This window comes from Cydia fagiglandana, chromosome 5, assembly GCF_963556715.1.
Source record: "Cydia fagiglandana chromosome 5, ilCydFagi1.1, whole genome shotgun sequence".
NCBI classification, from domain to species: Eukaryota; Metazoa; Arthropoda; class Insecta; order Lepidoptera; family Tortricidae; genus Cydia; species Cydia fagiglandana.
The window spans coordinates 13,019,734-13,046,022 of NC_085936.1; the positions used below are offsets into that span (position 1 = coordinate 13,019,734).

Here is a 26,289-nt window from a genome sequence, read left to right on the forward strand (position 1 = left end):
CGTCGGCTGATTGCGGCTGGTCACCGCTGGGGAGCCATTCTAGAAGGTTGTCGCACTCGAGCGACTCGTGGGCTTGTCAGTTCAATGGCCGTTATACACATCTGAAATTCTGATATGAATGTGTAATTCAGATAGGTCGATGGTCATGGAAGTCTGTCGGATAACATTGACTGATTTTTAAGAACGGACAACTAGTAAAAAATCAGGCGGTCTAGCCAAGGTGACAATCGCTTGCGCTTTGCCATCGAATCGCTTTGTGTCTCTCTATCACTCTTCCATATTAGTGTGACAACGACAGCTTTGAGTTTAGTTCGCTACGGAGCGTTAACGATTGGCATGTTGTCTACGGGGCCAGATCTTACTTTTCCGGCAGATCTTTTGGCATGCGAGTACGAGTATATTGATTGTTGTGTTATGTGATTTTCTTAAGAACTCTTGTGACCTCCCACTTTTTGTGCTCGAAATTTTAGTTTATATATAAATAATAACAACGGTTAAAGCTTGAGCAAAACTGTAAATTAACAATATATTGGTATTATTGGTATGTCGGTATACTCGGTATAGAATTGGAATGACGTCTGTACCGGAAAAGTTACCTGCCCCTGCTGCGCCAGAGAAAGGTTTACCACTACGCTTCGCGAAACTAACAGACCCAATACATAATCATAATCAGCTATATATATTTATAGGAAACTTCTACGTAGTAACTTATAGTTGTCTAAAAAGGGAAATACCAGGAATAGGTTCAAGCTGTGATGTAGATTTTTTTTCAGTGGCCCGTGAATTTTTTTTTGAGACTAGGTATCACGAGTACCTATCACGACGAGATAGAAGACAGAAGTACATTGATGGAAGTCGGTTGCTAAACGTTATTTGTGTTTTGGACTGCACCTTCTATATAATATCTACGAGTAGAAACACAGCTCAAGACAGTATAATGAATGTGAGAGAACCAAAGAATTGATTAAATCTACACCGATTACGAACAGTTCATTCGCTTACTAACTTTGCCGCTGACTATACCCAGCCGTGTCGCTACGTCACGGAATAGTGTTCAGCGCAGTTAGGTCGCGTTTAATTACCAGTTGGCACACCGGCAGAAAAATACACGGCGACTAAATAAACGAAGCCTGACATTGTTTTATACCGGCTATACCGCTGAAAACTAATTCAAATTCGTGTTAAATATTTATCCGGCCGTAGGCTTCCAGAATGGTAATTTCGTGTCAACAGCATTTGCCCGTGCATTTTTGCCGTTTCAATTTTAGCTGTTGCAAATCCATCGCTGCGGCTGCTACCAACCCAAATGTCTGACTCTCGTGGAATGCATAAGCGCAAGCCTACCGAGCTTCAATTTAAACGTTCCGCCGGAATGAAAGGGATTTTGTTACCAAAATGAAAAATTCACATTTACGAAATGACATTGGTTATCGTGCCGTAAGTGACGCAACGCAGCCCCGCAATTCGCTTAATTTTACCCGAATTCAGTGCAGGAGTAATGAGTTCGTGAAAGTGGATTTTCACAAAGTTAGTAAATAACATTCTAGGTAGCTGAATTACTGGTAACCCGCGAAAACAAATTGCTATTTGGTAAACAGGAAGGTTCCGTTTTTAGCTACATTTATTTTCATTACGAGTTATTGACTGTTACACCCGATTTTTCCGATATTTTATTTACTTTTCTGATTCGGTATCGGGTATTATTGGTATTAACGTATCATATCGTAAAAGTTGTTCCAGCTTTACAAGCAGTATTAAACATGTCGTTACGAGATAGCTTTTGCAATCTTGTTAGCTTGACGCACAATATTCTTTTTATATCGTGAAGGAAGCTAGAATACTCATGCACGTGTAGAAAAAACTCGCAACACAAGAACACGTACCAAAATAATTACGGCTTTGACATTGGCAACGCGTGCATTTACGAAACCTGCGGTGCATAAATTTTGGTACACCCGGTTGGTATTAAGAGTACGGAGGCGTGTCAGATTGTGTCGTATGGTCCAATAATTTTAGTAATACGGTGTCTTATTTACATTTGTATCGCCAAAGCCCCAGTTGTTCCAGTCCTAGATTGGATTTAGGTACTAAATGTTGCAGAGATTGATTATTTATACCCTTTTGTAAGTAGATTGTAAGGATAATTTGAATGACATCTGTTTTGGGTTTAGTTTATTACTATTGTAAAATGACTAATAAGTATTAACTTATAGCCTTATCAATAATCGACCAAGATTTCCTTGTTTGTAAATAAATAATATACTTAGGTATACGATTTTTTAAATACTACAAACAAATTGGAAAGTAAAAAAAAAGTGTTTTTATTAACATCAAATAATAAGTACAGTGGAACCTGGATAATTGCAATCTCAAGGGACCGGCCATTTTTTGTCAATTAACCAGGTTTTTCATTTAAGCAGGTCGTGTCAATTAACGAGGTTCAAAAAATCGTTGCGTCAATTATAGAGGTTTTCATTAATAGAGGTTGCGTTTCTGACAAATTTCTTTTATAGAGGTGCAAATAACCATTGAAAGTAGACACGCTTACGTTCTGGGTTTCTAGTCTATAAAAAAGCTATATATAGCTTCTGTCAATATTTGCACTTTTACACTACATTAATTACAACATTATTTTCTTATTAATCATTTGGGTTTAAAAAATTCCATTGAATTGTAGAAGAAAGTTTTATTAGAATATAAAAAGCATACTTTGTTTTTGATTTTAACAAAACTATTTCACCTACTACAGGCTGTGATAGATACCCAATAAATAAATAGCATTCTGGATGAAGACATAAATAAAATGATCATTGCTATTATAATATTGTTTCTGCTGTCTGCAAATACATTATTTCAATTACAGAGGTAATAAGTAAGACAGAGGTAAAAAAATAGAACAATAATAGAGGTAAAAAAAGAGCAGAAATAACGGATTTTTTTATCACAGTGTCAATTATAGAGGTCTTAGTTGCTATGTGGTCAATTACAGAGGCAAAATTACGAAAAGCACTAAAATCTAAATTGCAATTATAGAGGTTCCAAAATTTCAATTATAGAGGCCTCTTGGTCTCAAGGGACCGGGACCGGACTTTTGGTTGCAATTATTGAGGTTTTCCATTTATCCAGGTGCCAATTAACCAGGTTTCACTGTATAACCTATTTTCGCTCTCGTAATCAACATACCCATACCCAATCTACGTCTAATAATCATGTGTGGCTTCTGGTTTGAAATATGGACAAAATACGACGCTGCGATTATTGGCTTTGTGCTGCGAAGACAATTACTGAGCGCAAAGGCAATCTTGTTGCTTGATTGCTTTTCGTTAATAAAGTAAAGAAACACCAGTCCAAAAATACCGTAAAACATAAATATAAAATGTACGAGATCTTGAAGTCCTCCTTATTTTATAGCCCAGTAAGTTGATCCCAAAAATTAGTACTGACACAATTTTTTACGATATGTATCAGTATATCTGACTTTGACCAAGAACTAATTAGGTTAGGACTATTAGTCTTTCGTAAACGTAAATATGTACATGAATAATTGTAATTTTTTCCATTTCTTACGACTCCAAACAAAACTCTTTCGAAGTTCTTTCAAACTCTTGTTTGAAAGTCGCACGTCTTGACACCCGACTACCCGGCCATACCCGGATATAAGGGTGTTTACATAAAACACTGTCGTACATAAATCTAAATTATATTATTTATTGAGGAAGCCTCCAAACCAAATTCCATAAATCAAGGTAGCGACAAAATTGATCGCAAATTATGCGAAGGACGGCAGGATACAATCAAATCATGTATTGATCGAAAGGATATTTTCACGGCTCTTGTGACAAAATACATGTTTACATCACTGATTACTTGGCTTTGCCAAAGCCAGTAGAGCCTTAGGAGAACCTGCTATTTTTATATGACAAATGTGGCTAATATTGAACTAAGTAAATGCTGTACGTAATACGTACTCATAGACGGGTACCCACACTTAATTGATACTTAATCACCTGTTCTAATCTTTTATTTACCTATATAAAATTGTTAGTTTACATATATTTATTTTATAAATAATCTTCAAAAGTTTAGCAACATTAGCTATGACAAAACATTCGGACAAAAGTTTTCCACAAATAGGTACACATATATTTATAAGTTATAACATCATGTATTGTCTCTTGCCACGCAATTTTGAACTATTCTGACAGTTAGTGTCTACTGAAAATTAAAATTAGATACGAAAATAGCCGGAGATTTTACTAAAACCACACAGTATACGCTGTCACGGAGGTAATATAAAATGGCATTGTTAGCGGTTGTTTGTTCGACAAGAGTCCCGCTGCGGGACTCGTCCGATAATGCCAGTGTGCTCAGCAAACAAGCACGTAAGTTACTGTCTGGAGTCTGCTGCTATATCGCTATTACCTAACCAAGTCCAACGCTCCAACTGACCAGTGTAACTGACCACGATATACGAACGTATGCGTAATTGAAACTGCAATTATACTGGTCTTACCTTATTGTTCTCAGGGGCCCTTGCGGATACACTTCGACCCATAGGGATTTATACTGGTTCTAATGAACCATTGACTTGTCTGCGCCTGGTTAGTTGTTAGATGAAACGCGCCATGTATTCCGATACTTTTCGCGAGCGCGTACAAGTCGAGTTTTAGAGGCAACCATCAGCGTAACATGCCCTCGACATCCGTAGCAACTGTTCCTACGGTATCAGAGTACGCAGTTATAATGGTTCTCTTACGAATTCGACTCGATAAAATCTTCAAGTGTCAGTCCTGGAGTGTAGACGCCTTCTGGCTTCAGCGCGCAGCGCAGCTATTACGTCGGAGATATAAGTATTGGCGTTCTTAACGGCCCGGACTGGTCCATTTCAGTTGTCTTCGATGAAATGTTGTTTCACCCGGTTATTTGTTTACAGTGGCATGGATGTGCCTGCTTACTTATTTTAATATGTATTTTTATTTGCTAAATAAAAACGTAATAGCATCCCCTTTAACCATTGTGCCACTTTTCATTATCGGTGAATAAAAAACGTACATCAGTAAATAAATACATAATAGTTCAGGTCGTACTTCTCATAGAGCAAGTATTATATTATATTGACTTAATTAATAATTTGCTCACGACATGTATCGTGAACACATGAAATACATATATCACGCTAGCATCAGTTCTGAGAACAAATAAGGAATGAAACGTTTATGTTATCTTATGCTAATTAACAAATATTTGCGGTCGTTATATAATTTCCTGCCTGCTCGACGATTTCTAACTATTGCCAGTGTGCCTTTAAGTACCGCAATAGTGAATGATTCCTGGAATATTTCTAAAAGGAATATTTCTGGTATGTATTAGTGTATACAACTTCTGTACGTGGTGTAACCAGTTTCGGAAGGAGTTCTTGCATTTTGCATAAAATCTTTAATAATTTTGTCTTTTAAAGGCAAAAACAGTCTAGTTTCCTTCTTGATTTAATTTTTTTTATTTTTCCATCATCCTATACTCGTACACTGGCGGTCAAAAGTGCATAGAGATGTTTCAACCGTATAATATTAAAGCATTACGATCGACATATATCCGTGCATTTTTGAACGGTACTGTACATACCTATATGGGTAATCCCATCAGTTTCTGGTTGATTTCATAATAAAGTAAATAAACCAACTTTTTGTCATTAAAACAATACCTATAGGTTGTTCCATTCCAATATTGATTATTTAAAATTAAAATTACTGAAATAACTCAAGTCATAAGTTTTCCTGACAAGTATAGCAAAACATTTCCGTTTGATATATTCTAAAGGTTTTATGGACGAGAAATCGTATAGTCTTTCCTAAAATCGAAAACAAAGTTATTCAAGGCACTAACAAGTTGATAATTAAAGCAATATTTCATAAAGCCCTTGTTAAAACTTGTCGTTCGTCGCCCTTTCATTATAGCGTTCACAAATTCACGTTCAGTTAACCCTTCATTTATATCTGGAACTCTGTAATATCTGAAATAATTCACAGTTAATTAAATTGCACATTTACGACTCGTATACTCATTGTACATGTACATCCACAAAATGGTTTTCCAAGTTAAAACGTACATTATGATGATTGTGAAAGGTCTCGAATGGTAATCAAATTGGTTGCGTGTTGTCCTCTCTGTAATCAAGTTATTAACTCCAATAATGATTTTAATCATCCTGAACATTGTATGGGTTTATTTATAGAGCTTGCTTTTATTATTTATAAGTACTTATTACTTAATTCATTATTATATACCGAGTGTGGCCTGTAACATGAGCAAAAAATTAAACTGTAGGCTGTACTCCTCATACAGACCAACATTTGTTCAGCGACTTTTAAAAATAACTTGTGGTTTGATTTTTAATACGCTTTAAAGTTTATTTTAAGACGCAATGTATTGCGAATTTTGTTATGTTTAAGGCGTGACAAGCAACGTCAATCACAATGATATGGTGTGGCGATTGCGTCCATTGAAGATAATATTTATTTTGTATGAAAAATAGGGAGTCTATATACTTCATAATTTTAAAAGTTGTTGAACGAAAGTGTCACGGTTTGAAGAGTACAATCTATGTTTTAATTCTTTGCTCGTGTTACAGGCCACACCCGGTATATTACTTAATTTCTTCATTCATTATTAAATATTCGCTTAATGTTTTACGAATTAGAAATTTAAGAAAATACTGTTTAAATACACAGTTTTTTGATCGATTTAATGTATAAGTATTCTTAAGAGTACCTAACTTTATAGATGACGTAAAACTCAAACAAAATGTTGTTCTTATATCAATAGGAAAGTTGATAACAGTGATAAGTGATAACGCTTCTGCGAATGGCCAAATTGAATGTCCATTGAAGTTGAAGACTTTAAAGGCTTGGCCACATACAGAGCGCGACGCAGCGCCGCGTCCGCGCCGCGTCCACGCCGCGCGACCGCGGCACATGCTAACAGGTTACCGACGTCAAACAGACTGCGTCCCGCCGGTATCACGCCCCGCTTCTGTCGCGCCCCGCGCCGCGCGGCCCCTTGCGTCCGCGCGGCGCGTGCGCAGCGCTGCGCCGAGCGAACGCGGCGGCCCGCCGCGTCGCGCAAGGTCACATCAGTAGGATCGGACGTTAGGCAGCGAGCGGTGCGCCGCGTTCCCGCGCGGCCGCGCCGCGTTCACGCGCGCCTTGAGGGCGTGTTGAGAGCGTGAGGCCGGCGCGATCGGCGCGCGCCCTGTTTGACCAGGCTTCGCGTCGGCATCACGCGGCGCGGACGCGGCGCTGCGTCGCGCTCTGTGTGTGGCCAAGCCTTAATGGTCGGGAACTGACGGCCGATCCTCAGATACTCGCAAATATCGGATCCGAGTGAAGCGGCGGCATTAGCGTGGCTAGAGATTCGGAAACCAAAATACAATGCCAATGCCGTATCAATACAATATAATTTTCAGTGTATCACACTTGCACACAAGTAAAGGCCGCGTGAAGCTCTCTGGAGCAAGCGACATCTCGTTTCGATATCATTTTGATACGTCAAATGCACATTCCAGAATAAGTTCTGAGATGTGCTCGGTAATTTCCGCCATCCCGCCAGCCTGGGACCATATTCCAACCACTCGCGTAACTCAGGCACTCCAGTATAACCGTAGTTTTCGACTACTCGTACCTGTTACAGATTCCTAGATCACAGTTCCACTGGTTTATATGAGCTTTGGACGAGTTAGCTATGGGAGTTCACGGCCTGCAGGCTTCGTTAAAATGCAACGCGCCGGATGTAAACGCCAATGCGCGCTTACACGACACACCGACTGAAAAATACCTCCACAACATACCTATTCAACATTTTTAATTTCAAAATCCCGCCAGCCGTTTCGTATTGTGCTTTTTTGTGCCGCCGCGAGTCAGTTTACTGATTTGTTTTAAAAGGAGCGACTCTGAGCTATTTTTTCTAAGGAAATATGGTTTTATATATAATATTTTACATAATTGAACTGAAAACTTCTTTAGCGGCGCTGTGCACTTTTTGTGATGGGGAAAAAATGTTAACTCGCGACAGGTTACGTGACCGACAGATTCGACAGATTGATAATTCGTAAGACGGACACGTGACCTGATCGAAAAACTGTTACAATGTCATTGAGTTTTCACTTCTGCCGGCACTCCCGGAGTGCAATCCGATGTTTTTTTTCTTTAGGTAAACCTACACTTATCAGGTTTAGGTCGTTCAAGGTGAAAGTACTCGATGGTAACAAAAATATAAAATTATTCCTTTCCTCTAATTCACTGTTGGGTAAGTATCATCTTCTACCATGGGTTGTCCCGGCTTTTTGCAACGGCTCATGCATGGGAACCTGGGGTCCGCTTTGGCAACTTATTCCAAGAATTAGCGTTAGGCACTAATTTTTACGAAGGCAGCTGAATATATTTGAAAATGTTGCGAAAAGTAAACAAGGTGCGATACACGAACAGTTCCAGGCATTATAATTTGGAGCGGAAACTTGTTTAATAAATCCGAGGAATTTCCTGTATCCGTACAAAAGACTTCCATGTCAGTGTCCCGCTGCTTATTTCGCTACGGCGCGGTATCCTCTTTATTTTTCTTTCCTCCCAGCTGTGTAACTTTGCCTGCCAACTTGAAATTTGTTATGAATAATTTAAAATCGTCTCGTATAATATACCGAATCGAACCTTGGCCCTATTGGCTAATATGTCTTAAAAGTTCGACGTATATTTATTACATTTCGAAGTTGTTTACTTATTCAAGACGTATTAGGTATGCAGATTTATGAAGCTCGAAGTTTATCCTATACTAATCCGCGGGACTTGAATTATCATTATTCTTTGTACAAGTATTATGATGACGTTATTCTTGTGCTTAACGCTATTAATTCAACAATACAGTATCAAATCCATGAACTATAATCAACTAAAACGTTACCAAAATCCTCGTCAACTGCATGTTTCGTCGTCGATTTAAATCAAATCTGAATTGAATCATGAATCCTATTCATCCCATCATTTGGTAGTGTTCCTCATTAATTGATTTCGAATATTCAACTAATGCCCAACCCGACGGTAACACAGGATGTCATCACGTATTTATAAGGGTACGCCTGTGTACGAGTATATCGAGTACCCAACTACGAGTATATCGCTTCATTGTGTGTCCCGATCACATACGTGGCTGCGTTTATTTGCTATTGTTTAAACCAGCACCAAAGAGCACAATGACACTCGAGTATTAATTAACAAGCTTTTGTCAACAACGGCGCACATAAATATCGATCAATTTATTCATAACTCTTTATAAATTAAATACGCAGCTCAATGCGGATTGGCAAAAATACCATTAGCTTGCACAATACTGCTGTGTTATGATTTATGAAAATATTTTAATCAGAGTAAACAAAGTGAGAACTTATTTGTATTCATAACGTAAACTTCAGTGTAATGTTGTCGTTATTATGTTGATGTATCTAGATACTAGGCCTCCGCGCTGGGGTATGTTCAACGAGCTAGCATTGAACAGCTATTCAAACAAAATCTCTTGCTTGGTCATCTCACAATTTACCGGTTCACTACTTGTGCCAGTCATTTATGTTCTGTTATATCGTACAGGTCACGTGGGCGGGTGCGGTATCACAGACGAGGTGGTGCAGTGGATGGAGCGCATCCAGAACTCTGGTGTAGAGGACGAGGTGTCACCGTCACCGCCCGCGCCGTCAGCCAACCCCTACCCGCACCATATACCGTCTTCGCCCCCGCCACATCCTAACAGCTTGAGGGATGATAACCCTAGGTAATGCAAGCCTGGTACTTTTAGTACCTTTTGTTTTTTCGGCTTATGAGTCGACGATATAGTTTCGATAGTTTCTGGGAACGGATTTTACTACCTACTTAGATTTTATCCGAATGGCGTACAGGGATATAACCGCGAAAATCGAAGTTCGCAAATTGCGGGGATTTTTCTCTGTCACTCTAATTACGCCTTCGTTGGAGTAAAAGAGAAAGATCCCCGCAATTTGCGAATTTCGGTTTTCGCGGTAGCCGCTCAGTAGATACTTGCTTCGCCCAAAACGTGATGTTTCGCAGCCTGCATATTATGCACAGCCAAACCCGTCAAATCAGAGTAAATAAGCAGAGAAATTGGGTTTACTCCTGTTAAAGCATACATCAACTGACGTATAGCAGAGCTCAATTCGCCAAGCTCATTTACTTACTAATTATTCATAATTTGCTAATTAGACCGGGAACTAGCTACCCTCCTAGCAACATGTTAGTCATCAGCAGGATTATGCTAAACGCAATGAGTTAATTTTATACATCGTTGACTTCGTGTGTAGTCAAGATAAATTCTGTCACACACGCTCTTTAGTCTCTATCGTCTACTGAAATCAACTTTACGACCCATTGCTTGAGCATTAATGTGTTATGGAACTTGTTTTGAGCGCTGAATAAAAAAAAAATAAACCCTCTTTAACTATTGCGCCACTTTCATTAGCTTTGTTCTGTGTAGCGTATATAACTAAAGTAAGTATTAATTAAAAGCTTTCTAAGAAGTTAGGTACAGCTAATTTCAACTACAACTGCCGTTGATTTTATCACACACTATCGACCTCTCATACAATACGACTAACCATTTAAGGCTTGACTTTAGAGCGTGCCTAAAAATGTGCAATCTACAGAATTATATACACCCGGCTCGAAAACTTTAGTTACCTAAATGTTCTGGTTGTAAACTTAAATGAGCCGGCTTAAAAACGCGCGATTGTGTCCGATTTCGACTGTGACATTGTCCTCTCACAATAGACAAGTATCACATTGTATCGTTTGTATTGTATGTACTAATAATAACACTGTTAACTGACCATTGATATACTTTACGTCTTTGCATTAAGGTTCATGAATTGCCAGTTAACTGATATCCATGTTCAGGTTCTGGGACATGCAGTACCACGACAAGTACTCGCGGGCGGCGAACAGCGGTCACTCGCGTTCGCGGCGAGCGGCCAAGGAGGCGAACCGGACCAGCTGCTCGCTATACATACAGACGGACCCGCTCATATGGCGGCACGTCAGGGAGGGATTTCCTGATGTGAGTACTTTTATCAATAATGATGGGATTGGCGAACAGCGGTCACTCGCGTTCGCGGCGGGCGCCCAAGGCGGCGAACCCGACCAGCTCCTCGCTATACATACAGACGGACCCGCTCATATGGCGGCACGTCAGGGAGGGGTTTCCTGATGTGAGTACTTTTATCAATAATCATCGGATTGGCGAACAGCGGTCACTCGCGTTCGCGGCGAGCGGCCAAGGAGGCGAACCGGACCAGCTGCTCGCTATACATACAGACGGACCCGCTCATATGGCGGCACGTCAGGGAGGGGTTTCCTGATGTAAGTACTTTTATTAATAATCATCGGATTGGCGAACAGCGGTCACTCGCGTTCGCGGCGAGCGGCCAAGGAGGCGAACCGGACCAGCTGTTCGCTTTACATACAAACGTATCCGCTCATATGGCGGCACGTCAGGGAGGGGTTTGCTGATGTAAGTTCCTTTTATCAAATCATTGTATGAGGTAATTTATTCGATATTGTACGTTTTGTCAGACAAGCGATCCGTCCGTAAATGAGTAGATCGACTATATTTTTTGTTATTATTCTGTTTTCAGCCAGGCCAGGACACAACAGTAAAGATGTAGAATTTCTTAAAAGAAAATTTGGAAAGACATGACAGAAAGACTCTAAGTCATCATGATCATCACTTCATGCTTAGTAATAAGTAATAAAGGGTAGGAAAATTCTTGATGAAACCATGGTTTTAATGAGTGACCCAGGCGGACTCCAAAAAAATAATAAGCGCAAAAATAATTATTAGTGAAGTATGTGAAGTAGTTACAATAATTTAAATGAGCAACTACGGCAAATATACCTAGACTGTCTCGAATATTGAAATGAGTTGGCGATATTCATAAATGGATTCATTGTCCAAAATTGCGCTTTGATGATTATTTTATTTTTATATTGAAGCGGAAACCGCTGATATGGTAAATTACCTACTGTCGGGAATGTCTGTTGCACAATTCAAGGAAAATCGTTTTAAATGAACTATCTGAGAGAAACAATTGTTTTGACCTATCTTTTGCTGTGAGGTGAACGACCGCGAGTGTGAATGTGAACACTTAATTTTGCATTATTTCCCTGTAAACAATCTATGTCAGTAAGAGAAGTGGTAAGAACAAGGTTTAGACTAAGCGTATGCTGAGACGCAGGCGACGCAATTCTAATAGCAACGCAGCGCAGAGCAGATTTTGTAAATTGTGGAACGTCCTTGAGAAGCAGCGTGCGTAGGTGAAGGACGTTCTATACTTTTCAAATTCTACTCTGCGCTGCGCTTCGTGAACTGCGTCGCCTGCGTCTCAGCATACGCTTAGCCTAACGCGGCTATACGCTGTGTGAGCGAAACAGCTCACAGCTCGCAGTGCACGGCGCTGTCTCGCTCACACAATGGATATATAGCGAGGTCTCGCTCGCACAAGTCGACAATCATTGGCAGAATCTTAATATTCCTTTATTTGCAGCACCGAGACCCCAGCAAGAAGGCCGAAGTGGACATGAAGACCCGCGAGGAGCTGCTCTCGCTGATCGCGCACCACGTGACCGCCGTCAACTACATATACAAGAGCACGCGCTTCGACGGACATATGGAACACAGGAACATACAGTTTGAAGTGCAGCGGATAAAGGTATGTTTTTTTTTCTTTTATATTTTTCTAGGAATTCTAGGACAATCATCATCATCTCAGCCATAAGACGTCCACTGCTGAACATAGGCCTCCCCCTGACAGACGGACGACCTTGTTAATGCCGCCGGAAGACGCAGGATGCGGGTCGCTTCCAACCGGTACGAATGGAGGTCCAAGGGTCTCAAGAGGCCTAGGACAATAGAGAGGGAAAATGATTGGTCACCTTATCCGACATGACGCTTTTATAAATAACATAATAGAAGGAAAGTTTGCAGGCAAGAGAGGAAGAGGAAGGCCGAGGATAAGCGACATAACACAAATAAAAGAAAAGGTAGCTGTAATGTCGAGATGGAATGGAGTGGGCTGTAATGTCGGAATGGAGAGAGCTACACCGACAAGAGTCTTAACTCTTAAATTTACGACGATATTTTTCTGTTCTTTATTTCATGAAGCGGCGTATTTAGGGGATAGCCAGGGCAGTCGCTTGAAACCTACACCTCACACAAGTCACAGATCAACTCGAGGATTTTTTTTTAACTTCAGCTTTATTTTTCTTAGTAAAACCACAAGGGCCTTGCAAAGATATGCCACAAGTCACGCTATGGTTAAGGCTGCCGTTGATCCCATGCAAGTCTACCTACGACAGTATTAGTATGATCCTTTGGAAACACGTAAAGATAGTGCCGTGTACCGCAGTGTACCTGTCAGTGTCAGTAAATTTGTTGGCCATCAGCCGCCGGCAGATAAAGCTAAGCGGCAGTCAAGATGGCGTCAGTTATTTTGGTTTTGGCGCGTGATCCCTTTTTATATTATAAACGCGAATCTCGAAAGTAATTCTGTCCGCCTGTTACCACTTCACACATAATTGAGATGAAACTTGGCATGGAATGGAGGTAGTCTGTTCTGTAGTCCCTAGGAAGGGCAGGATAATTCTTATCACGAAATTTATTGCGCAGATGAAATCGCGAGCAGTAGCGAGTATGCTATAATATTTTGGGACAGAATATGAATATGATACGAATTTAAACGATCGTTGTATTGTATTGTATTGTAGCTCGGGCGATTTTCCGCAACTCGACGTCTTGCGCCTATTTTGCGTGATAGGGGGTGGGCTAGTCTTGCCAACCCAGCTCCTCGAGGAATCCTATCAAACCTTTGATGTTGAGTAGGACCTCAGGGAGGTCACTCGGGGATCCGAGATGTTTTGCCCTGTATGGGGCCAATCCGCTGCATTCCAACACCACGTGAGAGGCTGTTTCTTCTTCCTCCATGCATCCACGGCATAGGGGACTGTCTGTGACACCTGTTATAAAAAGATGTTTGTTAAAAAGTCCATGACCTGTTATGACACTGGTTACCATACTCAGTCGAACCTTTCCTAGTTGAAGGAGCGCCCTTGTGAGCTTACCGTTCATGCTAGGCATGGCCTGCTTGGCCTGTCTGCATCCAGTTTGGTTTAGCCAGTGTTCTGTGTGTAGTTTCCCTGTACGTGCCAGCAGCATTGAGCGTACCTTACTAAACGGTATCGGGAGGATCGGTTCCGGGCCTATCGCCCCCGCACCCGATCCTTGTCTGGCGAGCTCGTCCGCGGCGTCGTTACCTCGGGATCCACTGTGTCCTTTGATCCATTGTAAGGTGATCTTATTGTTCTGACATACCTCCATTAGTCGTTCGTGGCATTCGTGTATAAGTTTGGATGTGACTATATGGCTTTTTAGGGCCATTAAGACTGCTCTGCTGTCGGAGAGTATGCGGATGGAGGATCCTACTACCTTCCTTGCAGTGATGGCAGCCGCCGCGTTAATGATGCCCATGCACTCAGCCTGGAATACCGAGTTATGGGCTCCTAGCGGAGTGGTGATTGACATGTTCAGGTCTTCTGAAAAGGTTCCAGAGCCTGATCCGCTGTCTGTTTTGGACCCATCAGTGAAGATTCTCAGCTCCCGGGGATTCGTAGTTGTCGTCCTCAAATAATTGTATTTTGTACCTTTTGTCAAAGATGGCTTGTTTGTGAATTCGATCCGTGCCCGCCATGAGCACTGGAAATTCGCTGTATACTTTTTCCAGGCATGCTGTGTGAAGAGCTCCTGTGGTGTTAGACCATATATTGAGGGTTCGTAACCTTACCGCTGAGAGACTGGCCTCTTGTTGTATGTGTAGGTGCAGCGGTGAAAGGTTTAGCATGACCTCCATGGCTGCAGTCGGAGTGGACCTCGTGCAGCCAGTGGTGGCCGCGCATGCGAGCCTCTGGAGTCTTTGTAGCTTGTCTCGTAGGTTGCCTAGGTTTGTTCTTGGCCACCAAACCAGAGCACCGTAGCAGAGTAGGGGGCGGATTATAGTCTTATAGAGCCAAAGGGTAATTTTCGGGTTGAGTCCCCACCTCTTACCAATCATCCTTCTGCACTGCCAGAAGACTACTCCCGCCTTGTCTATGCGTTTGTTGATGTGATTGTTCCAGTTGAGTTTACTGTCGAGCGTTAGCCCTAAGTACTTAACTTCGTCGGTCAGCTGTAGCTCAGTCTGGAAGAGTGTTGGTCTGGTAAAGTTGCCAAGTGCCCTTTTATTGGTGAACATTACCATTTCTGTTTTTGTGGGGTTAACTGATAGGTCAAAATCTCTACACCAGCGTTCTACGATCCGAAGAGCTGCCTGGGTGAGGTCGCATACTGTACTGGCAAATTTACCTGATATTAATATTGCCAGATCATCAGCGTAGCCTATTGTGTAGAAGTGTTCCTCGTTCAGTTTGGTTATGAGGTTGTTGACTACTAGGTTCCACAACAGAGGTGAGAGAACTCCCCCTTGAGGGCATCCTCGCACCGCCGCTACGGCCTGCGGTTCACCTACATACCTTATTGTCCTTTGATTTAGCATGTTCATGATCCACTTTATTAGTCCAGGTTCAGCGCCGTGGCTTTCCAAGGCGTTCCCTATACTGGAAAAGTGAGTCTTGTCAAAAGCGCCCTCTATGTCAATGAAAGTGCCGAGGCACATTTCTTTGCCGTGGATGGCTCTCTCAATGCGGCTTACAACCATGTGAAGAGCCGACTCCGTAGATTTACCTGAGCTGTACGCGTGCTGGTTGTTGTGCATCGGTATGTTCTTTAGCGCCCGGTCCCTCAGGTCCCTGTCGCACAGTTTTTCCAAAGTTTTCAGCAGGAATGATGTGAGACTGATGGGCCTAAAGGATTTGGCAGCTGTGTAGTCGTTCTTACCTGGTTTAGGTATGAATACCACATTCGTTCGTTATCACACACACATCGTTATCTATGTCTAATTAATTTTAATATGTGATCATTCGTGTGTGATACGGCTGCCAAGTTGTCATCGGCTCCCACAAACCAGTAGGTATATCGTGGGAGTAAATTAACATTTAGTGCTATAATACCTAAAGCATGAAAACTGTCCCTATAGTATAGGTATAGAATATCTAATACACCTACTAGGAATAGGTGCAGAATACGAATTTTGATTAAGATGTACTTTAACGGGTTGAAAAAACTCCTCTGTATTATTATTGTACTCGCGTGTATTTAACAACGTCTAAAAAAACTAAACGCTACCCCACTTCAACTCTTCAACTTCTATAACATTAACTAATCTCCCCAATCACTTAAACTTTTATTACTACCATAGTACCGCTTCTACCCTCACGCTACATTTCGACTATTGCCAATCTCGGTCTTATAATCTGGTGGAGTAGAGTGCACATAATACAAGAGTCGCCGGGTGACACGGTTCGGTATTACGACTTACAACCCATTCTCGCGTGAGAAATGGTCGTACATCGCGCTCCCCGTTTGGTTTAATGCCTTATTTAAGATTGTACCCGTTTTTGTAATTGTATTTGTCTTTTTTGTAATAACGGTAAATGAGATGGAGCAAAATATTTCACTCGAATTCAATTAAGTAAAGTGCTTCAATTTATCATTATTAAAGTGGACGAACTTGATCCCCCTGTCAGTTACAAGTATTTGTAAAATCTCAGTGCTTTTGTTGAGTCGACCTAATAATTCGATGCTTTGATCTTTTCAGAATATTGAAATGATATTTATTTTGAGACTTTGACTGAAAGAGTTGTGTTGTGAGTGAAAGGGCAGGTGAAGAAGAAAGGATGAAAGAAAGAAGACGGATCCCTGGCAACATAAGTGCTTATAAACACCGTTTGTATAATTTGAAACTCGTTTTGTTGACGAGTGACTGAGATTCTAAGTTTGATTGCCAGTCAGTGTGATAAATAAACTGTTCTTGTACAGATCGATGACTCGGAATGCAACCACCACTACGGCACCAGCGAGACGAACCAATTCTGCCTCGAGAACATCGACGTGTCCAACTTCCTGAACCTGCACTCGCTCGCCAACCACGAGGACTTCTGCCTCGCCTACGTGTTCACCTACCGGGACTTCACCGGGGGCACTCTAGGTAAACACCTGTTATTGAACACTCTACCATAACAGTAAGGCCAAGTAGCCAGTAGTTCTGCGTCTACAACATCGACGTGCTTAACTTCCAACCATAGGTTCCAACGATATGACGGTAAAATGGGTTTTAAATAGGCTTATTTCTAATCTAAGTTTATAACTGGATCTAGATTGAAAGGTGGGGGGGCAGTGACCGAACAGGATAGTCATATGTATCTTTTAGTAGGAGTAGCAGCGAAAGAGCTATTATTATTGTCCTTGTCACAGTCTCACATTTTATTTGTTCCCCACCGTAAATTTAGTATGTACCTATTATGGTGGGCAACAAATAAATTCGACCAATCATAGTGTCACATTGCGTATGTTTTGTCCCTCACGGAGGCACGCGTAGACCAATTCTATAGGATCCTACCTTCTATGCTTCTGAGTCTTAAATGGGGCAGTGTTTTAATGTCAATGTTTTAGGTAAATTGAGTAAATATTTAATGTAACTTCGTTAATAAACTTACTTCTATTAAGAATAAGTAATAATACCGGCAGCATCAAAAGTAATGGATCAGACTACGCAATCTTCATCTATTTTCTGCACTGAAAATATTTGAATAAGTAAGTAAATATCGACTGCTGTCATTGACTATGACATTATGAATATCACTTTCAAAGGAAGCATCATTAACAGGCGGGATGATAATACACGTAGGTAGGTATGTATGTATCTAAAGATAGTGTAATTGACGAACTCTGCTACATCATTATATTTATTCAAGACAAGAATGAATCATGTTACTCAGAACTCCAGACACAAACAACGTATCATTGTTTCTGTTTCCAATTATCTTCTTAAATTGACCTTCATGAGTCAAACTGCAAGATAAATTCACCTTTTAGCAACATACTGGGCTCTAGTAAAACTTGTATGGGATAAAATAGGCAAAAAACTAAAGCATTTTTTGTTGAGTTTACTGTTTTTTCCTTAGAGTCAAGGTCGTTTGCGTTAGTGAGTAGATATAGATACCTACGTGTCTTGTGTCACGAAGAGTGTGATATAAAAAAAACTCGGTCGGTATACTTGGAACTACGTATGACCAGTATTTTAATACTACTTACGAAACATTTTGCCAAGTCTGGGTCTTTATCGGGACAAAATCCGTTCGCCCACGATCGTTTACTCGCAAGCTCTCCGTGTGTTCGCAATTTTGTCGCTCTTGTCTGATTTATTTACTTTAAGGATAAGGATTTACGACTCGTTTTCGCGAGATAAATATTTTTATTTGAATCTCAAAAGAATTCCCTCCGACGCCCAAGTTATATTTCAACAAGGCAATCTGCAGACAACGGTATCTCGAGCGAGTCTCTTTATAAGTACGACCGATTAACTTTAGGTGTCAAATCTATTTTGAATTTTCTTTAAACCGATATTTTCGGGGTCCCCTTTCGACTTTGAAATTTGACTGACAGCTGAGTTAGTTAGACATTTTAATTTTATAAGTTTGTTCATAATGTTGTTAATTTGTTTGAGTGTTCTATAAATACTTTTCATGAATGATGAATAATCTATGTACTTAAAAATTATGTATTATTAAAAATTGGTAAATGACGGCAGCTACCTCAATCCGTGTTTCCGATCAAAATTTGTCTTACCTAACATTTGAAATAAGTGCATAATATACCATTTTTACACGACTGCCCAAACAAAAAGAGTGTATTGTTCTTGTCACAGGTCTAGCCTGGGTCGCAAGCGCGAGCGGCGCGTCGGGCGGCATCTGCGAGAAATACAAGACCTACACGGAGACTATAGGCGGCATGTACCAGAGCACGAAGCGGTCGCTCAACACGGGCATCATCACGTTCGTCAACTACAACAGCCGCGTGCCGCCCAAAGTCAGCCAGCTGACGTTGGCTCACGAGATCGGACACAATTTCGGCTCGCCAGTAAGTTTTACAAATACATTTAACTTAATATTTTTGTGTTTCACGAATATAAATAATGCCTTAAATGTTAATATATTTTTCCTTTTTGGAACGTACTGTGGTGATTATTAACGTAATGTGATTATTAGATTGCCGGCCCAATGTGTTACCAATTCCGCCAGCTGTCCACCCGTCAATCAGCGCGATCGATGCGCAATCAATGACTAAAATCGCGTCCCACGTTGTCCAGAGTTGATCATCGTTGACTTTTTCATTGTGATTGACATCTGTATTTACCTATAGTATAGTGATTTTTTGGATTGTATAGGACCTAACAAACAACAACACAACAACAACAATAATGTGTGTGTGTGTTATTGTGTGTGGTATTATTATGTTGTTCAGGAAACAACATAATAAATAATAATAACAGCATAGGTACCTTCAGATCCACCCTCTGTATTTACAATTAATATTAAGTCTAATATTTTTACATTATAAATAATACCTCTTCGTTACCTAGGGGCTATTCATAAATAGCATGAAGTAGGAGGAAATGAGGTCATTTGAAGCATGATTTTTGGATGATTATAGGGGGGGGGGGTCAAAAATCGATGACGTAATTTATGGACAGCCCCCTATTAGATGAGATCCTATATTTGACAATGTTTTTTTTATATTATATTATAAATATTTTATTTATTTCAGCACGACTATCCGTCGGAGTGCCGACCAGGCGGCCAGCAGGGCAACTTCATAATGTTCGCGTCGGCCACCAGCGGCGACCGCCCCAACAACAGCAAATTCTCCGCCTGCTCAAAAGGGAACATCAGTCAAGTGCTCGACGCAGTACGGGATGGACGGAAGAGGAACTGCCTCTCGGCCAGCCAGGGATCGTTCTGCGGGAACAAGATTGTGGAGCTAGGAGAGCAATGCGACTGTGGTAAGTTTATGAAAGAATGGGGCACTCTTTGAGAGTGCTTCAGGAAGCATCAGCTGTATTTACAAGCGGTCCAAATTGAGCAAGTACTGCGTCTGCTCAAAGAGGAACATCAGTCAAGTACTCGATGCTGTACGGGATGGAAGAGGAACTGCCTCTCGGCCAGCCAGGGATCGTTCTGTGGCAACAAGATTGTGGAGCTAGGAGAGCAATGCGACTGTGGTAAGTTTATGAAAGAATGGGGCACTCTTTGAGAGTGCTTCAGGAAGCATCAGCTGTATTTACAAGCGGTCCAAATTGAGCAAGTACTGCGTCTGCTCAAAGAGGAACATCAGTCAAGTACTCGATGCTGTACGGGATGGAAGAGGAACTGCCTCTCGGCCAGCCAGGGATCGTTCTGTGGCAACAAGATTGTGGAGCTAGGAGAGCGATGCCACTGTGGTAAGTTTACGAAAGAATGGGGCACTCTTTGAGAGTGCTTCAGGAAGCATCAGCTGTATTTACAAGCGGTCCAAATTGAGCAAGTACTGCGCCTGCTCAAAAGGGAACATAAGTCAAGTGCTCGACGCTGTACGGGATGGACGGAAAAGGAACTGCCTCTCGGCCAGCCAGGGATCGTTCTGCGGAAACAAGATTGTGGAGCTAGGAGAGCAATGTGACTGTGGTAAGTTTATGAAAGAATGGGGCACTCCTTGAGAGTGCATCAGGAACTACCAGCTATATTTACAAGCGGTCCAAATTGAGCAAGTACTCCGCCTGCTCAAAAGGGAACATCAGTCAAGTGCTCGACGCAGTACAGGATGGACGGAAGAGGAACAGCCTCTCGGCCAGCCAGGGATCGTTCTGTGGCAACAAGATTGTGGAGCTAGGAGAGCAGTGCGACTGTGGTAAGTTTATGATAAAATAGGGCACTCCTTGAGAGTGCTTCAGGAAGCATCAGCTGTATTTACAAGCGGTCCAAATTGAGAAAGTACTGCGCCTGCTCAAAGGGGAACATCAGTCAAGTGCTCGACGCTGTACGGGATGGACGGAAGAGGACTGCCTCTCGGCCAGCCAGGGATCGTTCTACGGAAACAAAATTGTGGAGCTAGGAGAGCAATGCGACTGTGGTAAGTTTATGCCGAGTTTGTTGCCGGTCCCATATTGGGATACCCTCCTCCAATTGAGGGGGGATTTAAATCTTCTCGGGGCAGAGGTGTACGGTTGGAGCCGGTAAAGGTTTATTTGACGTTCATAAGCGCATTGTAATATGCCTACTTGAATAAACAATTTTTTATCTTTATCTTTATGAAAGTATAGGTCACTCTCTGAGAGCGCTTTAGGAAGTATTTACAAGCGGTCCAAATTGAGCAAGTACTCCGCCTGCTCCAAGGGGAACATCAGCCAAGTGCCCGACGCTGTACGGAATGGACGTAAGAGGAACTGCCTCTCGGCCAGCCAGGGATCGTTCTGCGGGAACAAGATTGTGGAGCTAGGAGAGCAGTGCGACTGTGATAAGTTCATAAAAGAATAGGTGACTCTATGAGAGCGCTTCAGGAAGCATTAGCGTTATTTACTAGCGGTCTATGAGGTGGTGAGGATGAATCATCAATGGTCTCTAAATAAAACCGTATGTTCCAGGCTACGACGAGCTCGAGTGCAAAGACCGGTGCTGCTACCCGCGCGTCATCAACGACACGGAGCGCAGCCTCAACATGAGCGCCCGCGGCTGCACCCGGAGGGCCATGACTCAGTGCAGGTAAACATTCAATATAATATTTATCATTATTTTCCTTTTACGTTTGAGAACAGTTTAAATTCAATTTGCATCATCCATGCACCTAAAAATTTTGCAAATGTACATAAAGTGGAGTCTTCATGAGCGCTTTGCAATGCGAAATCTAAGGATCAGGGAGGTAATAGAGGCAGAATAAGAGTGTAGGAGTAGTATCACTGAATTTTCTTTCTTCTATCACATTTATTGACAGATTTCTACCTCAAACTTACCTGTATATTATTGTACTCAGTGTATGTTCTTTTTCTCCTTATCAAACTCATACATTTCGTGTTCTTACAGTCCGTCACAAGGCCCGTGCTGCAACGCGCAGACATGCATGTTCGTAACAGCGGGCGCCAACCAGACATGTCGCGAGGCGACCGAGTGCAGTCACGCGTCCTTCTGTTCGGGCCGATCTGCGATGTGCCCAGAGCCGAGAGCTATGGACAACGGCACTCTATGCAATAACGGTAAAGTATACTATAGTGTACTGGAGTGTCAAGTTAAACCCTTTGCATATTCGTGACTGCGAGAAACCAGACGTGTGAGGCAACCGAATGCAGACACGCGTTCTGTTCGGCCAATAACGATAACGTTCGCTAAACGGTAGTTTCAAGTTAAACCCTTTGCATGTTCTTAACGACGAGACAACCAAACCTGTCCCGAAGCAATCGAATGTAGACATGCGTCGATCTGTTCGGGCTGGTCTGCGGTGTGCCCAGAACCGAGAGCTATGGGCTATGGCACTTTATTCAATAACGGTAATATCAGTATGATCTAAAATAATAAAGATGCAATTTACCTGTGCATCTGTGACACTCGGACATCTAGATATGGTGAAGGAGCTATTAACACGCCGCACAGCGAGTCTTCGCTATCAGGCAGATTCGTCGCACCGCACGCAAATCTAGCCGTACCTTAAAGATTTGTGTTCGGCTTTGAATACCTTTAATCTGTCCTATCCCAAGGGCACAACTATGTGGCGTAATTATAAGGTGTATATGGGTCATGGGATCGGACATGAATATAATATTTACGAAATTTACTCAACATTAGTTTTATTGCAGGCACCCAACTGTGCAAGTCCGGCGAGTGCAGCGACAGCATCTGCAAGCTGTGGAACATGACGGAGTGCTTCCTGTCGTCGGCGCCGACGGCGCGCGGGGAGGGCGTGACGGCCACGGCCGACCGCCGCATGCTGTGCCAGCTCGCGTGCCAGGTCGGGCCCGACCCCGACTCCTGCCAGAGCACCGCCAGCTTCGCCAAGAAGTACAACCTGCCCGAGGAGGGCATCAGCCTCCGCCCGGGCTCGCCCTGTGACAACTTCCAGGTATGTATACCGACTGACCAAACCGTGGCCCTAATAACCTAACGTCATACCTCGCAATTTAGGAAGCCGTTATACCACAGCACCAGGGATACTTCCCTATCGAACAGCTTTGTGGATGAACAGATAGATGCTCGCCGAACGTGGTCGCTTGGTTTCGGTTTCGACGCACAATAGATGCGGTGTCATGCCGGCCACTGTCGGCCGCTAATTAATATAACCCTTATAAATAAGAACAGCTGTATAAAATAATGACATAAATACATTTGTATTTGAATTTTTTGTGACATATGCGATGTGAACGATTTTGAAAGTTACTATACAAAATTTGGTAAATACGGTATTCGGTAGAATCGAGTATACGTTATACGGAAAAAAATACGCCGTGTGAATCTAGCCTTAACACCATCTTGTTTAGTTGTCAAATGCGAATAATAAAATTGTCTTAAACTTTCGACATCTTGCACGATCAATGAATCTATGTTAGGTATTATGAAATCTTAATTTCTTCAAAGATCAATTCTAAATTCTAACGTTTCGTTTTAGGGTTACTGTGATGTGTTCCTAAAATGCCGCGCCGTGGACGCGGAAGGCCCGCTGGCGCGTCTCAAGAATTTACTGCTGAACCGAGCCACGCTGCAGACGGTCCAGGCGTGGGTGATCGAGCAGTGGTGGGCCGTGCTGATCGGCGGCGTGCTGCTCATCGTGTGCATGGGCGCCTTCGTCAAGTGCTGCGCCGTGCACACGCCCTCCTCCAACCCCAAGCGGGCTCCGGCCAGGTAACATACAACACGAGGTTAATATTATATATACTGTTACCGTGTGCTTTCGTGGTCGCCCTCGTCGATGGAAGGGAGAGAACGGAGCGGGGATCTGGAATGGCTAACACTCTTATGTTTCCAGACGGCTGTCGGAGACGCTGCGGCGGCCGATGAACACGCTGCGGCGCATGCGCCACGCGCACGGCGCGCACCCGGCGCGCCAGGAGCCGCGCGCGCCGCGCCCCGGCCACCGCCGCGCCAGGCACAAGTACACGCCGCCCGCCGCCTACACCCGACCCACTGCCCCAGGTGAGTCGCTGTCTCCATACTGCATGCGCCACGCGCACCCCGCGCGCCAGGAGCCGCGCCCCGGCCACCGCCGCGCCAGGCACAAGTACACGCCGCCCGCCGCCTACACCCGACCCACTGCCCCAGGTGAGTCGCTGTCTCCATACTGCATGCGCCACGCGCACCCCGCGCGCCAGGAGCCGCGCCCCGGCCACCGCCGCGCCAGGCACAAGTACACGCCGCCCGCCGCCTACACCCGACCCACTGCCCCAGGTGAGTCGCTGTCTCCATACTGCATGCGCCACGCGCACCCCGCGCGCCAGGAGCCGCGCCCCGGCCACCGCCGCGCCAGGCACAAGTACACGCCGCCCGCCGCCTACACCCGACCCACTGCCCCAGGTGAGTCGCTGTCTCCATACTGCATGCGCCACGCGCACCCCGCGCGCCAGGAGCCGCGCCCCGGCCACCGCCGCGCCAGGCACAAGTACACGCCGCCCGCCGCCTACACCCGACCCACTGCCCCAGGTGAGTCGCTGTCTCCATACTGCATGCGCCACGCGCACCCCGCGCGCCAGGAGCCGCGCCCCGGCCACCGCCGCGCCAGACACAAGTACACGCCGCCCGCCGCCTACACCCGACCCACTGCCCCAGGTGAGTCGCTGTCTCCATACTGCATGCGCCACGCGCACCCCGCGCGCCAGGAGCCGCGCCCCGGCCACCGCCGCGCCAGGCACAAGTACACGCCGCCCGCCGCCTACACCCGACCCACTGCCCCAGGTGAGTCGCTGTCTCCATACTGCATGCGCCACGCGCACCCCGCGCGCCAGGAGCCGCGCCCCGGCCACCGCCGCGCCAGGCACAAGTACACGCCGCCCGCCGCCTACACCCGACCCACTGCCCCAGGTGAGTCGCTGTCTCCATACTGCATGCGCCACGCGCACCCCGCGCGCCAGGAGCCGCGCCCCGGCCACCGCCGCGCCAGGCACAAGTACACGCCGCCCGCCGCCTACACCCGACCCACTGCCCCAGGTGAGTCGCTGTCTCCATACTGCATGCGCCACGCGCACCCCGCGCGCCAGGAGCCGCGCCCCGGCCACCGCCGCGCCAGACACAAGTACACGCCGCCCGCCGCCTACACCCGACCCACTGCCCCAGGTGAGTCGCTGTCTCCATACTGCATGCGCCACGCGCACCCCGCGCGCCAGGAGCCGCGCCCCGGCCACCGCCGCGCCAGGCACAAGTACACGCCGCCCGCCGCCTACACCCGACCCACTGCCCCAGGTGAGTCGCTGTCTCCATACTGCATGCGCCACGCGCACCCCGCGCGCCAGGAGCCGCGCCCCGGCCACCGCCGCGCCAGGCACAAGTACACGCCGCCCGCCGCCTACACCCGACCCACTGCCCCAGGTGAGTCGCTGTCTCCATACTGCATGCGCCACGCGCACCCCGCGCGCCAGGAGCCGCGCCCCGGCCACCGCCGCGCCAGGCACAAGTACACGCCGCCCGCCGCCTACACCCGACCCACTGCCCCAGGTGAGTCGCTGTCTCCATACTGCATGCGCCACGCGCACCCCGCGCGCCAGGAGCCGCGCCCCGGCCACCGCCGCGCCAGACACAAGTACACGCCGCCCGCCGCCTACACCCGACCCACTGCCCCAGGTGAGTCGCTGTCTCCATACTGCATGCGCCACGCGCACCCCGCGCGCCAGGAGCCGCGCCCCGGCCACCGCCGCGCCAGGCACAAGTACACGCCGCCCGCCGCCTACACCCGACCCACTGCCCCAGGTGAGTCGCTGTCTCCATACTGCATGCGCCACGCGCACCCCGCGCGCCAGGAGCCGCGCCCCGGCCACCGCCGCGCCAGACACAAGTACACGCCGCCCGCCGCCTACACCCGACCCACTGCCCCAGGTGAGTCGCTGTCTCCATACTGCATGCGCCACGCGCACCCCGCGCGCCAGGAGCCGCGCCCCGGCCACCGCCGCGCCAGGCACAAGTACACGCCGCCCGCCGCCTACACCCGACCCACTGCCCCAGGTGAGTCGCTGTCTCCATACTGCATGCGCCACGCGCACCCCGCGCGCCAGGAGCCGCGCCCCGGCCACCGCCGCGCCAGACACAAGTA

General features: G+C 45.0%; 2 protein-coding genes across 2 annotated transcripts in view; one reads left to right on the plus strand and one right to left on the minus strand.

The window, feature by feature from the left end:
- The window catches only part of LOC134664543 (juvenile hormone esterase-like), a 178,842-nt gene that overhangs the window by 62,327 nt on the left and 90,226 nt on the right, over window positions 1–26,289 (minus strand). The gene's annotated exons all lie outside the window — the stretch shown is intronic.
- Window positions 1–26,289, plus strand: part of LOC134664567 (disintegrin and metalloproteinase domain-containing protein 10) — a 91,638-nt gene that overhangs the window by 56,792 nt on the left and 8,557 nt on the right. Inside the window, exons 5-15 of the mRNA XM_063521281.1 lie at window positions 9,630–9,810; window positions 10,947–11,106; window positions 12,593–12,757; window positions 17,014–17,182; window positions 18,902–19,113; window positions 19,801–20,035; window positions 21,653–21,770; window positions 22,089–22,258; window positions 22,856–23,118; window positions 23,662–23,894; window positions 24,019–24,185. Of these exons, the coding sequence (XP_063377351.1) occupies window positions 9,630–9,810; window positions 10,947–11,106; window positions 12,593–12,757; window positions 17,014–17,182; window positions 18,902–19,113; window positions 19,801–20,035; window positions 21,653–21,770; window positions 22,089–22,258; window positions 22,856–23,118; window positions 23,662–23,894; window positions 24,019–24,185 (2,073 nt within the window). The remainder of the gene's footprint in view (window positions 1–9,629; window positions 9,811–10,946; window positions 11,107–12,592; window positions 12,758–17,013; window positions 17,183–18,901; window positions 19,114–19,800; window positions 20,036–21,652; window positions 21,771–22,088; window positions 22,259–22,855; window positions 23,119–23,661; window positions 23,895–24,018; window positions 24,186–26,289) is intronic.